This window comes from Vidua macroura, chromosome 16, assembly GCF_024509145.1.
Source record: "Vidua macroura isolate BioBank_ID:100142 chromosome 16, ASM2450914v1, whole genome shotgun sequence".
Lineage (NCBI taxonomy): Eukaryota > Metazoa > Chordata > Aves > Passeriformes > Viduidae > Vidua > Vidua macroura.
This window is the reverse complement of record NC_071586.1, coordinates 8,693,406-8,708,945: the sequence shown is the minus strand read 5'-3', so window position 1 is coordinate 8,708,945 and position 15,540 is coordinate 8,693,406. Positions and strand designations below refer to the sequence as shown.

At 39.8% G+C, this 15,540-nt stretch overlaps 1 protein-coding gene across 2 annotated transcripts in view; it reads left to right on the top strand.

Moving 5' to 3' along the window:
- The first annotated feature begins 72 nt into the window (after nt 1–72).
- Nucleotides 73–15,540, top strand: part of SMG1 (SMG1 nonsense mediated mRNA decay associated PI3K related kinase) — a 58,944-nt gene continuing 43,476 nt past the window's right edge. The window contains exons 1-4 of one of the 2 annotated variants that reach the window (XM_053992015.1): nt 73–213; nt 9,126–9,289; nt 12,222–12,377; nt 14,953–15,089. In XM_053992015.1, coding sequence (XP_053847990.1) covers nt 125–213; nt 9,126–9,289; nt 12,222–12,377; nt 14,953–15,089 — 546 coding nt within the window. In that variant the 5' untranslated portion in view covers nt 73–124. The remainder of the gene's footprint in view (nt 214–9,125; nt 9,290–12,221; nt 12,378–14,952; nt 15,090–15,540) is intronic. The other variant, XM_053992016.1, reaches the window with a different exon arrangement.

The following is a 15,540-nucleotide window of genomic DNA, read 5'->3' as shown; positions in this document are numbered from 1 at the left end:
CGCCTGCGGAGCGCGAGTGAGGAGCCGCCGCCCGCGCCTCTCCCCCCGCGTCCTCCTGCTCCTGCTGCTCCTCCGCCCTGTCCCGCGCCGCTGCCCGGCCGGCCATGCCGTCTCGGGCAAGGTAATGAGCCGCAGAGCCCCGGGGTCTCGGCTGAGCGGCACCGGCAGCAGGCAGCACTACCACCCGCGGGGCTGGAATGACTGGCAACCCAGGTGGGCAGGGCTGGGGCCGGGGGCGCGGGGTCGGGGCTGTGAGAGCGGGGCGGGCGGCTCGGCCGGGCCCCACCGCCGGGCCTGGGGCAGCGGGGCGGCGGCGGAGCCACTTCCTGGCGGCCGGGCCTAGCGCGGGAGGGCGGGCGGGCCCAGGCGGCGGGACGGGGCCGCGTCTGCCGGAGGCGGGACGGGGCCGGGTCTGTCAGCGCTCGGCGGGGTGGGAGCGCGCCGTGCTTCCCCCGGAGCCCCGCTCCCGCGGCCTGTAACGTGTGCGGCCGGTGGCCGGTGTGTGCCTGCGGGCAGCGCGTCCCTCCCTGCCGGCCGCGGGGCGGGCGGGGGGCTGCGGTGGCGGGGGAGCGGGGGTGGGCTCGGGTCCCGTATTTTCAGCCTGTTTTTCAGCTGGAACACAGCCAGGGGAGAACTGAGGCTGCAGGAGTACTCGTAGTTTTTTGAGGGTTAACATCATACTACACAGGTTTATTTGAGGATTTTTTTTTTGCTTTTTTTTTTTAATCTGTGGAATGTAGTAGATCTATATAAGCTCTCACCCCACCTACTTAAAATGTGTTGTAAGGCTTTAGGTGCGTTTACACGTTTGTGGCACGTTTTAGTAAAATTTAAAGTCTATTCACTTCTTTAGTTAGATCTAGAGAGTGTATTTCAGGTCTTAATTATTTCTGATGTATCTCATGCCAGTGTATTTGCTCTACTGCTCAGCCTTGCTGTTTTCAGCGTCAAAATTGTTATGTAGAAATCCGATATAAATTTGGTGTTTCCTAAGTTTTTTTTTTTTTTAATATGTGGATTTGAGGCTTTTTACAATATTTTTAGAAGTTTAACACAACATGGGACCCTACTTACAAACTTTCCGCTAGAGAACTGAGTGGCACATGCTTGGGAGTATATTGACAGGTGATGGTCCCAGTTTCATGTAGTTTGGACTAGAAGAAATGTGTGAATGTGAAGGTCACTTCAGCATTTACTGTGAAAGACGCTTTCCTTTTGCTTGAACAGCTAACAGCACAGCCTCTAGAGCCAGTGCTAGAGGCTGTTCAATTCTTAATGGTGTATGGGGCATGGTTATTTAAATTCTAATTTGTGTGATTGAAGTATTTGGTCACAAAACTTACTGTTTATCTTCACTTAAGAACTTATGAACCTCATTGGTGACATTCTCTTAGAGCATCTAGATTTTTTTTGGGAGAAAATTAAGAAGAGTGATTTCTTACTCCTTACCTTCTTCTTTGCTTCAGTTTTCTGGGCTGCAGTCTGTAATTCTGAGCCCTAACTTGTGACCTTTCCACCTGGAAGAAGTTGGATGTGTCTTTGCAGTGGATGACTTCTCTAAATGCATTTTGGTTGGATATATGAATTTGTCATGAATTCTGTATTTTATCTAAAAATTACATCTTTTGAGGGTTAGGAAGCTGATTTTATCCAGTGTAGTATTGCCTACAGTGGGTTCAGTGGAGTTAAGGGTGAAAGTAAGAGAGTGGCTGCAGAAATGCTTTGCCTGGTGATAAGGCTGGTTTAAGAAATTACCTCCATGTGTGGCTCTGGTGTGTTCCCTGTAGTCTGGTGCCTCCTTAGCTCTCAAGTACAGCTGTGTGACCTGGCTGCTAAAATAATTGTCCACAAAGCCACAGCAGAACCAAAGCTCTGAGAGCACCAGCCTAAGGGAGCCTCAGCATGGATAGGGCCTTGTTCTGTTTTGATCACACTGTGTGATCAAGAGCTTCTGCTAAGAAATAGCCAACACCTCTACACTGGTCCTGACACTTCTCAGAATTGAACTGTATCATTTCCTTTAAATACTACTCTTTTTTTTTTTTTTTTTTTTTTTTTTTTTTTTTTTTTTTTTTTTTTGTATTATGGTGGGGGATACCAGGAATCAGAAACGTTCACACAATCCCAAGTACAGCACATTTTCATCTATGTGCAGTGCTCCATTTTTTTACCTCTCAGAAATACTGGTGATGGGAAACCTGAGTCTACAGTAAGGACAGTGCAGAGATTAAATCAGTCTGTCAATTTGGTGTTAACTAATTTTTAAAAGTGATTCACATGCATACTTGAAAGGAGATCTGTTATATAAAACTGACAATCTGTTTCTTTCATAATTTGAAATACGATCTTGGACAAACCCCACAACAAAAATATACCCACATATTCTTTCCTTCCCCTTTCTGCTGGCTGTTTGTTTCATTTACTTCAGGTGATACTGCTGGTAAATGCTTTCTTGCAGGGTGTGGAAGAGGTGAAGGAAGTGGCCCAAGTAGTGAAAGCTGTAATAATTGTAGTTGTTTCAAGTTCCTAAGGGCAAAAAAAGGAACTGCTGTTACATGGGCGTATCATCAGATGGATTGTTTTCAAATGCACTTTTTTGTGTGTGTAAAAGTGACTAGATTGATTTTCATTAGTAGGTCCAGATTTCCTCTCAGTTTTTAGTAATGCTAATCAGCACTGGGAATTGTGGTGAAAAGAGTGTGAAACTGGAAGTTGGAGCACATAGCTTTTTTCAAGGAAAAGTAGTTTTTAATTGAAATGATATTTTGTGTGTGTGTGCAGTCATACATCAGACTGGTTTTCCAGCAGTGTGTGTAAGATAGAGCTGTCTGTGTGCTACAGAGGAAGAAGTTGTCCTGATGTATAGGGGCATATTGTTTTGTGCACTGCTGTGTACCAGACTCAATACCAACACAAAAACTTTGTGGACAGATGTTGGATGGATGTGACAGAGAACAGTGAAGGGTTTTTTGAGAAGGCTTGATAAGAGCTTGTTCTTCCTTCTCCTAATCTTTGCAGCTGTCTAGACCTTTGCTTGCTTCTTTCTTTTCTTGTTGTTCAACAGATCTCCTGTTACAACTCTTGGGGCAAAAAATAAAATAATTTCAGTGTGCAGGCCTTGTGTGTGAAAAGAGTTAATTTGTTAAGAGTGCTGAGGGCTAATTATGTACTGAAACTAGCAGTACTTGTCTCTGGGAGGAAATGCAGGAGTGTGAGTGCAGGCTAGCAGGTTAACAAGTGCAGAGTGCACTGTGGCATTCTTCGATGAAAGTGTGAAAAGGAAGATAAGATTTTAATTAACAGGACCTCTCTCTCTCTCCCCTATCATAAATGTAAGTTAGCAGGGGAGGATGTGAAAAAGTGTAAACCAACATCTTTCACATCTGGGCAAATTTCCAGAAGTGTCCTATTAGGTTTTAGTACTGAAATAATGAAAATGGCATGTGTCCTTGTCCTACAACATAAGTCAGTGTTATGAGTTACTAAGTTTTGTTAGCATGGTGCTTGCCAAACCAAGTTACTGCCTGGTGCTCATGGGTTTAGACTTGATGAGACAAGACAGTAAAATATGGTCTCCTTCCAGGTAGTCTGTGGCCTAAGCAGGTGAGCATATTGGCTGGAAGTTTGTAACTGAGCACAAGTAATTCAGACAGGTTGGGAGATACTGGCAGGGAGCAAAGAAACCCATTAGACCAAATGGCCCAGGAAAGTGCTGTTCAGAGCAGTGCTTTTCACATGGCTGTGAAGGGCAGAGGCATGTCTTTTACAAAAAGCAAGTACTCACTGTGGAAATTGTCTGATCATAATGCTGAATCCAGGCAGTGAATGACAAGCAGGTGCTGTATAGAAGGAAAGTTGAAACAGAGACTCTGGTTCTTCTGTGCTTGCATGTGCAGCAAAGTGCCTGTAAAACGTTTGTTAGAAATAGGCTGAAACTGTAATTTGCACAGGTGAGAGACCTGAAAGTTGGCAGCATAGAGGTGTTTGAGGATGTTGCTGTGATTACCAAAGAATGGGTGTAGAGCCATGTAGGGTGAAAGTGGATATATGACTTCTATGCCTTCACGGGTAGCTGAGAGAGAGGAGAGCAAAGACTGAGATACGGAGGGAGAGAGAAAAGTAGTCAGTGATGTTGAAGACAGCGTAAAGAATGAGATGCAGGATCAGTTGTAAGGTGCCATTGTGAAAACATCAATGGAAACGCTGGGAAGAGATTCAGCGGACTGCATGTGGGAGATGCTGAACAGGTATGGGTTCAGTTCTGGAGTTGCAGCCATAATTCTTGATCTCCTTTCACATTTGTGTTAAATATGCTGATAACTCTTTGATCTCACACCTTCCCAAGCTTTTTTTGGTTTTTGGTAAAATGGAGGAGCTGAAGTTTGTAATGTAAAAACCTTTGTTTTTAATGTGAAGACAGAGGAGAATGAGTTGTGAGAAAGATGAAAGAATATGAAAGTGTGTCAGTGGGAAGCAGAAGAAACTGGGAGTGTAGATTGTTTTCCATACAAGAACAGCCATACTAAATCAGACCAAGGGTTTAGCTAGTTCAACATCCTGTACCCCAAAATGCCTGTTGGAATACACCTATGGAAAAAGAAGAGGATGTGTATGTGTGATACCTTTCCCTGACATTCCCTTCTAATAATGCCCATCGTGGAACAGAATGAAATTGGTATGCTACTGTCTAAGAAGGGAGTGACACAGAATCAAGAGGTGATTTAAAATGCTACTGTTATGGCACGTAGATGTCCAGCCATGGAGATGGCAGAATTGCAGGAAGAAGATGGTTAGTTATTTCATTAATAGAAAACACAGCCATTTGTATTTTCTCAACACAGGAGAAGAGGCAAAAGTAGGCTTTGGGGTGGGCTCAGCCAGGCTCTGGCTTGGCAGGGTGGACCAAATGATGAGAAGATCACGGCGAAAGGAAGCTCTGCATACCAGTGGCAGAACAGAAACTTGGTGGGAAGCTGTTAATTTGGGTGAATACAGTGACTCCTTTAAGTTTAAATATTTTACTGATAAAGAATTTCATTAATGAAGAATTTATCTACATTACTTCAAATAAACTTGGCAAACAGATGAAATAAGCAAATAAAATCAACTGACTTGAACAATAATAGAGCTCACGCAGTAGAGTTGTCTTGGAATAAATCTTTCATGTAGGTCCTGTACTTGGAAATAAAATCCAGTAGAATAATTAAGTGATTTTTGTCTCAAAATAATGTCCCTATGGCAGGTTGTTCTGAAAAAGCTACACATAATGAACAATATACACCAGATTGTACCAAGTTTCTTGGACAAAAATTCTTAAGGCTTTCATATAACTAAAGTAACAATATATTTTTGATCTATTTTTCTTTTTTTCTAGATAAAGATTTTTTTTTAAACTAGTTGCTCTTAGCCATGCTCTCTTAAGTCAGACATATTGGCAAGTCAAATCATATTAATACTTTCAATGAAATGAGATAATAGACTTATTTTTGAAAAGTCTGTTTCCTTCTGTATGCCAGTGGAAAAAAATTAGCAGCCTTTTTGGAGAGGGAGGACACACTAGTGGCTATTTCTGCTTATTTAGTGAACTATTTTCTTTTCCTGATGGACCAAGGCAGGTTTAAAATCACCCTGCAGGAAACATAATGCAGTATCTTCTGTTTAAATGATATTGCTAAAACAGTGTCTGCAGCCATTTGGTGGTGATGGGTGATCTTCCACCAGAGCCAGACACAGATGAAAACTCTCATGTGAGCTCTCAAAGTACTTTGCTTAGTCTCCATCAGTGAGATTTTCAGGTAGAAGTAATACAGTGTAGTCTCTCATAAAGTTCCAAACTTTGGAAGCTACAGTATAAGATAATCATAGTCATGTTCATCCTTACAGTTTTCCATTTTGTCTAATATAGCATTTATATTTTTGCTTTTGCTTATCTGTTGCTAACATTGTACATTGAGACTCTATTAATACATTATGTTTATTAGGTGTGTGTGGCAATGTCAATGTATGTAACTTAAATTTGTTGTTACATAGGATAATGCTGAGCATTAGGTCTGTCGTGCAACCTGCCATCTGCTTGGTGCAATGCAATTTAAGTGGAAATATCACCATGTGAGCAGGAACAAAAATGCCCTCCTGAAAGGCAAGCATGAGCTGAGGTGTCCCGCAGCACAGTTCTGCCCATTGCCTGGTGGAATGGCTGGAGGGAGGCAGAAAAAGTAATTATTTTTAAGACTTTGGCAAGGACCTGAGCACAGAGTGCCTGCCTTTGAGTTGTGAGGAGCTGTCTTTCAAAATCATAACCACATTCCTGACATGAAAAAGGTATCTTTCGCAAATGGATTTGGAAATTGAGTGTGTCTGCCTGTGCACGCAGTGAGTGTGCACAGCAGTGCCCTGTGTCACCCAGGTGTCTGGATTCCTGGGTTAGGGAGCACAGGGGCAGGTGACAGCTGCTGGGTCGCAGCCCCAGGTCTTGATGAGCCCATGCCATAAGTTCCCAGAGTGGTGTTGCAGGTCCTGCAGTACAGCTCTGGAATTCCCTTCCCAGTGAGAAGTGCTGTGTGTCACTGGGCAGCTGGAAATGCACAGGCCCGTCAGGTCCTTGGCTCTGCTTCTGCTGTGCATCCTTGCAAGCTCCTTCCCATTGGAAACCCTCTTTCCAAGCAATATGGGCCATAGCAGTCGGCTGGGTCACAGAATACCAGCATCTTTCTAGGGTGATTTTTGTCTGTGCCTCATAAAGATAGCCAGGAGTTTCTATCCTGTCTAAGCTACACATTTATTGTAGTGGGAACAAAATTGTCAGTAGGCATTACTGTCTCTTAAATTGATATATAGGAGAACAATTAGATATTTTTTACGAAAATTGGACTCACCTTTTAGTTGGTGATAAAGTGTAAGCAGGTTAGCTTGCAGATAGCTGTTCCAGAAGCCAGAATGAAGTGAGTGTGTGGGTTTTCCTGGGAAAACAATAGGCTCATGTATTTTACCACAATGGAAAATTTTACAAAGCATTCAAAGGCTGTCCTGTGGGAAGTGGGGTTAGCTGAGAACGTGTAGTCCTTCAGTTGATAGGGATTCACAGAACAGTGTTAAAAATTGTACGTTTAATCAGCTTTTCTTCAGACGGGAATTTCAGCGTTAATGGTTGACAATTGGAGATGATTCAGTTTACAGCACATTGCCTTAAAAAAAGCGATGCCCTTTGGGAAGGTAAATGTAAAAAGCCATCAGTACTTAAATTTGTCAGCTGAAAATTTGTCAGCTTGTTTCATTGAAAGGCTAACATAATTGCTCAAAGTGAACTGGGAGGTTTTAGGGCAGGGAGAAGATCTGGTGTCTCTGTGAATGTCTGGAAATTCGCACGTGATTTGGTCACATTTAAAGTTCATACCATGTGAAGTGTAGAACTTTCCTGTTCAGCATAGCTTAGGTGATTGATGATGGAACAAATGTATGAAGATTTTTACAATTCTAGTTAACTGTCATGAATAAAGACTTCTACTAAGGCTTTGCCTCTAGAGTAGCATAGCCTATTTTTTAAATAGTCCAAGCAAGTGCCCAACAAAGCAGTAGATGTGATGGCACAGTGAATACTGAGTGAGGAAAAGTGTCTTGCTGTGTATGTCTAAAAATGAACTTGCTTACAGTGCAAAAGGGAATAATACCTGCCAAGCAAATGTTATATCAACTTGCACTGTGAGAACAGGGAAAAAGTACAATTTTCTTATTGTTCCAAACTGATAATATATAATGTCTTTTAACATGCTCAGGAGAGTAAAATGTGTGTCTTTAATTCCAGTTGGTTTTGCAAGTGTCAGTGCTCATGGTATTCCTCTTCCAGTTGTACTGTGGCCGAGCTGTAATGGACAGTAGCGAGCCTTTAGTACTGCTTAAGTAACAACTGCTTATCAAAAAGTTTACCTGTGTTTTTTCCCTTTTGGCTTTGAGATGTATTTGTATTTGGCTCCTTTTCCCCTGAATTTGTCTACCAGTTCTAATCACAGTGTTCTCTTGAAAAGGAAAAATGAAAGAAATGTTCTTAATGAGCATGTGGTGTTTATCCTTACACAAATTGTAGTTAATTTACAGGAGTGATCTGTCCTGCTTTTTTGTTGAATAATTGAATGAACTATCTGAAACTTTAAGTAAAAATAGTAGATCTTTAGAGTAGGGAAAGCTTGCTGTAAATAATCTCTATAGTCTGATTCCAAATACACTTGAGTTGAGCAAAATTCTGCTGATTTTCCCTTTGGATGGGTATTGCTTCGTTTGTTTTAATGTCATCCCCCCATCATTGCTTGTAAGAGTGCATTTAAAGTAATTGGTTGCGTTTATGTTCTGAAATCTCATGCACGCGTGTTTATTATTAAAATCCTGTATATTTAAAAATTAAACACTTAGTGTGTCCAGGGAGAAGAGTTGATTTCATAATTTTCATCTTTTTCCTCAAAAGTTTAGTCTGGTCTATATCAGTTTTCTGATATGAGAATGGTTTAAACCTAATGCAGATTTTTTGAACTTGCTTTATATCTGCAGACATTTATGCCTAAGGATCACAACTCTTAGTTTACCTTTCAGTTTTTTCACAGTAAAGCCTTCTTCCTTGCTTTGCAGTTTTTATTTTTAAAAAACTTAATATGTGATTTTTGTGCTGATCATCGGTTACATTCTTCCATCTAATACGAGGGTTTATGTTGCTGAGTAAGGCCCATGGCATATTATATAAATTTTCATCTGTAGATTAGTGATGACTTTCACAAATGGTAGGCACTGTATCATCCAGCTGTGATGCATACCTGGACCTAGTTGTGTTTTATTTGTCACCTCTGGGAAGTAGTTTTTTCCTTGTATAGAAGTGCAACTGGAAAGAGACTTGAGCAGGTCATAAGAAAAGGCACTGGCACACTAGAATGCATTTCCTTTGCATGTTGCTGTGATAATTAGTCAGTTCCCATCCCAATTTGAATTTAAGGTCACTTTTTAAGGAACAGGTTAGACAAACAACATTTTTGACATTGAGAAATACATTTGGGATTGTCATTTAAATATGCTGTATTTATAAGTGAATGTGAATCCCACTCCTGTTATATCCCTACATAAAAAAAATATTTTTCTCTTTGTAGAACTGACAGTGCATCAGCTGACCAGGACAATTTAAAATATTCTTCATCCAGAGATCGGGGCAGCTCTGCCTCCTATGGATTACAACCCTCAAATTCAGCTGTGGTGTCTCGGCAAAGACACGATGATATCAGAGTCCACACTGACATACAGAATGAAGAAAAAGGTACACAGATTGCTGTTTCCTGTATGATTGTGAGGGGGTGATCAGGGAAAGGTAGTAAACTGAAATGGTGGAGAAACTCTTGTTTTGTTTTGGTTTTTTCCCTCCCCACCCCAAAAAAGGCAGCAAAACTGATTTGTCTCATTGCCACAGTATTGCTGTTTTGGGAGATTTGTCAGAGAAATGTTGTGGTTGTTGTGAATGCTGAGAAAAATGTGCAGTTGTGTTAGGAGAAGAATGCAAGAGAAGCCTTGATGTGTTAACAGAATAAGTACTTTTTTCTGAAGCATAATATTCTGGAGGTGTCTGGTCTTCAGGCTGTAATTTCTTCCTCAGGAGTCTCCAGTACTTCTGGTATTGGATTAAATGGGCTACTAGACTGATCTATTGCCTGTTGTAGCTTTACTGCACCAAACTGCAATCTTTAAGATCTATATTCTTATCATTAATGGCAGTTTCCACTTTCATGTACCTCAGTCTGACTTAATGTAAATCATATGATGTGTGATTCATACATTTTTACTGGTTTTGGTTTTTTTTTCATTTTTAGGAATTAAATACTATTTCTAGGAAGTAGCTGAGCAGTCAGAATCATATATTTTCTGTAATTATGAAAAATCTATGTTCTGATTTTTTTCTTTAATTGCCAAATACAGATAACAAATTAGAGAATTTCTTACTTGCAGAGTCACTTTTTGACTATGTAAATCCTCAGGCAGGCCAGACTCAAGAAAAAATCTCACAGGAATAGTAGTGTGGAAGTTTTTGTTCAGGAACCTGAAAAGTATTTGAACTCCCCCCACTTCTCTGGCCTGTAACTGACTGTAAATAATTGCTGTATCTTGGGTGAAGTTACAGCTGGATGCAAATTATTTTTTTTATAAGTAGAAGGTAGTGTTAGTAGGTGGCAGAAGCATGAAGCATGTTTATCTGCATAGCTTGAGAACCTTAAGATTTGTTTTACTTCAGTAGAGAAACTGCTTAGAAGGTGAGTGTATTTGTCTGCTAATGTGGAATGTTGTACTGTGTTTAACACAGACTGGCATAGGAGGTTGTTCTTGTGATTTGAAGGGTGCTGGTATTTAAAGAATGTACTGGCAGTGCAGTGAAATAGTAAGTTTTGGACAAATTCAGGAAGGTAGTTTGTGAAGTTGCTGGGAAAGTGCCATTTGAGAAGAAAAATGTACCTGGCTCTCCCTCCAGTGCTGTATCTTGCCGGGCATGTCTCTGCTAGCTTGGCACTTTGTGCTGTTTTGTTCAGGTGTGACTTGAAAAAAGGTGATTAGGATATTCTAAAACCAAGTTCCAGGTGTATCTAGTTCATTTTTATTATTGGAGAAATTTGTAAGCGTAAAGATAGTTTCTTTGTTTACTAAGATTTTTCAACTCATCTGTTGGAGTCTGCCAGCATGGAATTTTCATTTGAGATTTTCTGTTCTGGCTTCCATACACCCCCTATCCGCCTCCCCTCCGTTTCTGGAGTTAATAATAAAAATCACTCACAAATCGATAATTTTTGGAAGTTTTTCAGATTTGAAAACCTCCAAGGATGTGACTCTTATGTTAAGGCTCAGATGCATTAATTGCTGTTAGAAGTTACTTCCTTCAAAGGACAGTGTGGTTTGTTCTGATAAAATAATGTAAAGGTAGCACGCTTGCTAGTTTATGTTTAAAAACTGAGCTGTAAAAAATAATGTTGTAAATCTAAATAGATACAAACTATCTTTACTGTAATTGTAGTTAACCAATTGCAAGTGAGACTTTGCACAGGGATTTCTGTAATGGTAGGGTAGCCCCATGGGTATAGGAATGCACAAATGTATACTGGTAGTTAATATCTGCTTTTTATCCAAAGCTTTGCCTTAAAGAAACATTCTTTACATCTGCTAAAATCCAGGTTTACCTCAACGTTTGAACTCTACTTTTTTGTCAGTCCTTTAGTCTCAGTGGGCAGCCTCTAATGGGGAGCCACCTGTCCTTTTCCCCAGACCTTCTTTTATATATTGAAGCAGATGGACTTGTGGAAATACCTTTTCTGAAAGAAATCTTGTATATTTTTTGTCATCCTGGGTTTAATTTTATTAGTTGATTCTTCCCTGTCTTGGACAGGGAGGGCACTTTAGAAATCTTCCTTGGAAGTGAGCTCTAATACATTGAGTGAAGGATTGGGCAGGCTCAGGGGACAGTTTCACTTCTCTACAGTATTGAGGGGGAAAAACCTGCCCCTCAAAGTGGTGTGGCAGGCTGGAAAACTTCCAGTCTCAGCATTTGAGTTTGTTTATTCTTGTGGATATAGGAGTAAGATCAATTGAGTTACTCAAAATGATGCTTTTATTTTCATTTTATATTGTTACCAGTGATGTATCTTAAGTGGGAGAATGTAGGATTGAGTTTAATTAAAAATGATACCAGTATTAGTGAAAATGCTGACTTTTTTATATTTAGGAGAGTTGTTCAGTCTGTGCAAACTGATAATATTTGTCTTTCCAAAAACTTTTTTTTTTTGACCATTTTACTTAGCTTGTGTGGTGGATTCATAGCAAAAACTGAACAGAGATTTCATGTGCATAAAGGAGCAAGTAAGTGAAAATACCTAGCCATGTGTACTAGTAGTTTGACCTTGTAGTTTACAAAGCCTTTCAAGTCAAAGTAATAATAAGAAAACATTAAATACAACAAAATTTATGTTAAACTTTATGGCAATAGTGTTTTTTTCACATATTAAAAAAAAACAGATGAGAGTTTAAATCTGTGACCTGGAAACTTACAGGATATAACAAAACATTGATGCATGTAGAAATGAAAAAGGAAGCTAAAGGAGGTGGTAGAAGATAGAGCTGCTAATTTGCATATGAATTGCATAACTCACAACTCACCACCCTGGTAAATATGTGGTCTGAGAGCCTGTTTTAATGTCACATTGGTTTGTCCACAGGTGGCTACAGTGTCAATGGAGGATCTGGGGAAAATACTTATGGTCGGAAGTCGTTGGGGCAAGAGCTGAGAGTTAACAATGTGACCAATCCTGATTTTACCAGTGTTCCACATGGGAATCGTGCTTTAGCCACAAAAGACATGAGGAAATCACAGGGTAAGCACATTGCTGATTTTCAGGAAGAGGATATCTCTTTTGGTAACATTTCTTGTGTTCAAATACGAGAAGGAAGTTCACTGTAGTTATGCACTCTGTATGGATTTTTTTTTTTTTTTTTTGTGATACATGATTAGATGGTGTTGATGGATACTTGTTTTGCTCATTTTTTGTCTTGTTTTATTATTCCTTGTGCTGAGGCTTCCTCCACAGGTTTGGCAGATCGCTCAACTACCTGGCTTAGGCTGTTAATCTTTCAATTTCCTTTAGATGGCTTTTGAACCCTTACTTAGGTTAGTCAGATTTGGCAGAGACATCTCTAAGGAGGAGAACTTGCTTTGGATTTGTTGCAAATTGATGCCTGAGTAAAAAGTTGGTAATGAATGAGCCCCAGTGTGGGAAGAGCAGCAGTGGTTGGAAGCAGCTCAGCTGTTCCCTGTTCTCCCTGGGCTGCAGGACAAGCAGTGATCATGTCCTGTCACTGTCCTGTCACTGTGTGTGTCCTCCTGAGCCTGCCACTGCTTGTGCTCCCTCTTGCTGAGGAATAGAGGCCATGGAGGAGCTGGAAGTATCCTAAGAATGTGGGCAAGGTCTTGGGAGATGCAGCAAGAACAAATCTGGAGTTTCAAGAGGGTGCAGGAATGCTGGGCTTGTGTTTTTGAGGAAGAAGGCTTCACTTTCCCCACTATTTGAGGTTTGAGTCATAGTTAAAAAAAAAAAAAAAAAAAAAGTTATTCCAAGCATTTTTGAATGAAAATAGAAACTTTATGACTAAGCACTGTCACTTATTGCATCACTTAGTATAAGTAGTAGTTGAGCCACTGGTAAAAACTGCCTGCATTATGCCAGGCACATTATAAACATAAGGACAGGCCATTTCTTCTCAATAATTAATATTTCAGAGGAGAAAAAAGAATGTTCACTGTGCTTTGCAGGTGGAAGAGCTGAGATGTAAGTGGTGACATGGCTGTTTCAAAAATGTAATTTTATGAATGGGTTAAACTCAGACTTTATAATCCTATTCTGGTGTCTTGGTCTAAAATTATGTAGTCCTTTTAGTGTCTTTTTATGTCTATGTAGAGGAAATAGGAAACTCGTTAAATAAAAATACTTTCTGCCAGTACTAAATAACAGTTAATTCAGACTGCTTTCCTGGGTATGTGAGCATCTCTTTAATACTTAAAAGGTTAGGATATATAATTTTGGATGACTGAAGTTGCTGCCTATGACTTGTATGTTTTCTCTCCTTGAAATGTCAGATTTCAAGAGTTTCTCCTTTTGAATTTGGCTGTCTTTGATTGTTGTAAGTTTCAGCAAGTCATTTTGGTTTTTCATATCTTCTTTAAAAAACAATGGGATTATGCTGCAACAAGATTTGGGTTTTAAGTTCTTTGATGTTTTCTTGTTAGTATATTCATTAAACAATTTTAAAAATAGTCTTCTGTGAGTTAGCATGTGGCTGAGACCTTGCTGAATTTTCACAAAGTGGATGTCACAGGTATTTGTTAATTAGTGCTTTGATTAGTGTAGCTTCAGTCGTGTTCTTGGTTAGTGTTTTTTGCTTCTGTTTTTTTCTTAAAGTTGTAATTGTGACTTAACAATTAGCTGACACTCTTGGGAGTAATGCCAATGTAGATTAGCTATTAACTGAATAAAGACAAAGCTGCTTTAGTCACATCAGATGACTGATGTCTAGCAGAGTAGAGCAGAAAGCTCTCTGTAGCTGTCTTGGATTTTCTCATTAGTCATGTTGACTAAGGATACCTCATCACATTCCATGAATCCTCTGATTTGAACCACCATGAAGCATCTAATGTTAAACTTATTGAAAGAAATTTGCTTTCCTTTTTGCAAATGAGGGCAATTAATTATTTATATGAATTCATAGGTAGTTTGTCCCTGAAGCAGGTGAACTGCATTGTGACCTTCCCTGGTATTGCGTGCTGTTGGCCAAGTTCAGTGAAGTGTTTTCTTAGGAAGGGGTTCATTGTCCCCCATTGTGATCTGCTTAAGTGAACAGCCAGGTCCCTCTTCAAGCTGGGGGCTTTTGTTCCTCAGTAAATGAAGAGCAGATCTATTTTCCTTTTTGAAGCAGAACCCTGCTACCTATCAGAGAGAAAATATTGTTTCTTTGTAGTTGCTTGAACTTAAATCTGGTCCTTTGCTTCAAGAAGCAGCTTATTTTTTCCACAAGGTTTTCTCAAAATATTATTTGTTGAAGTATTTTTGTTTATTCAACCACAAGTCTGGTTTAATCTTACCCCACACTATTTTTTTTAGTTCCATTTATGTTGAAGGAAACTAAGTCCAGGTTTTTGTGTAGAAGTAAGACAGTTCTGCTTAGTTCTGAATGAGTTCAACAGAGGTACTGGGCTGTCCTCATGAAGAAATGAAATACTTTGGTAGCTAAATTGGATTTTACATTTAACTGACTTTTTATGAAAATTTAAAACCAATCAGGATTTATTTTTGTTTTCTTAAATGACTATTATGACTTACTGATTTCACTCCTACACATATTGGACAATACTGTTGATAAATGCAGTAGGAAAAAATAAATAATTGCTTTTTTCAGAGCGACCGTTGTCTTATTCTGACGAGTCTCGACTGTCAAATCTTCTTCGGAGGATTACTCGGGAAGACGACAGAGACCGAAGACTGGCTACTGTAAAGCAACTGAAAGAATTCATTCAGCAACCAGAAAACAAACTGGTCAGTAATTCTTCCTTTTCCATAGCACTGGGTATTTCTTGTTTTATACAACTGTCTTTTTCAAATCTGAGTATTGGGATATGTTTGCAAGATTATCTTGTATATAAAGAATTTCATTCCACAAGAAAGGAGAATGTATTCCTGGATTGTCTGTCTTGTTTCCATAATTCAGGGGACGTTTTATTAGGATGTATTGCCTTAAACTGCTGAATGCCCGAGCTATAGGCATTAACATGGCACGTGTGTGGCTTTCTTTGACTGCTCTTAGGAATAGCCTCTGGATCCCTCAGAAAGGAAGCTGAGGGAAGGGGAAGTAAAGTGTTATTGTCTTGTTCAAGAACTGTTTCTGTATTTCAAATTAAAAATACACAGGTATTTAGTCTTGTGAACAGCTCATCTTAGAGCTACTCAGCTTTGTAACTAAACATCTCTGTATGTGGGAAGAGAACGA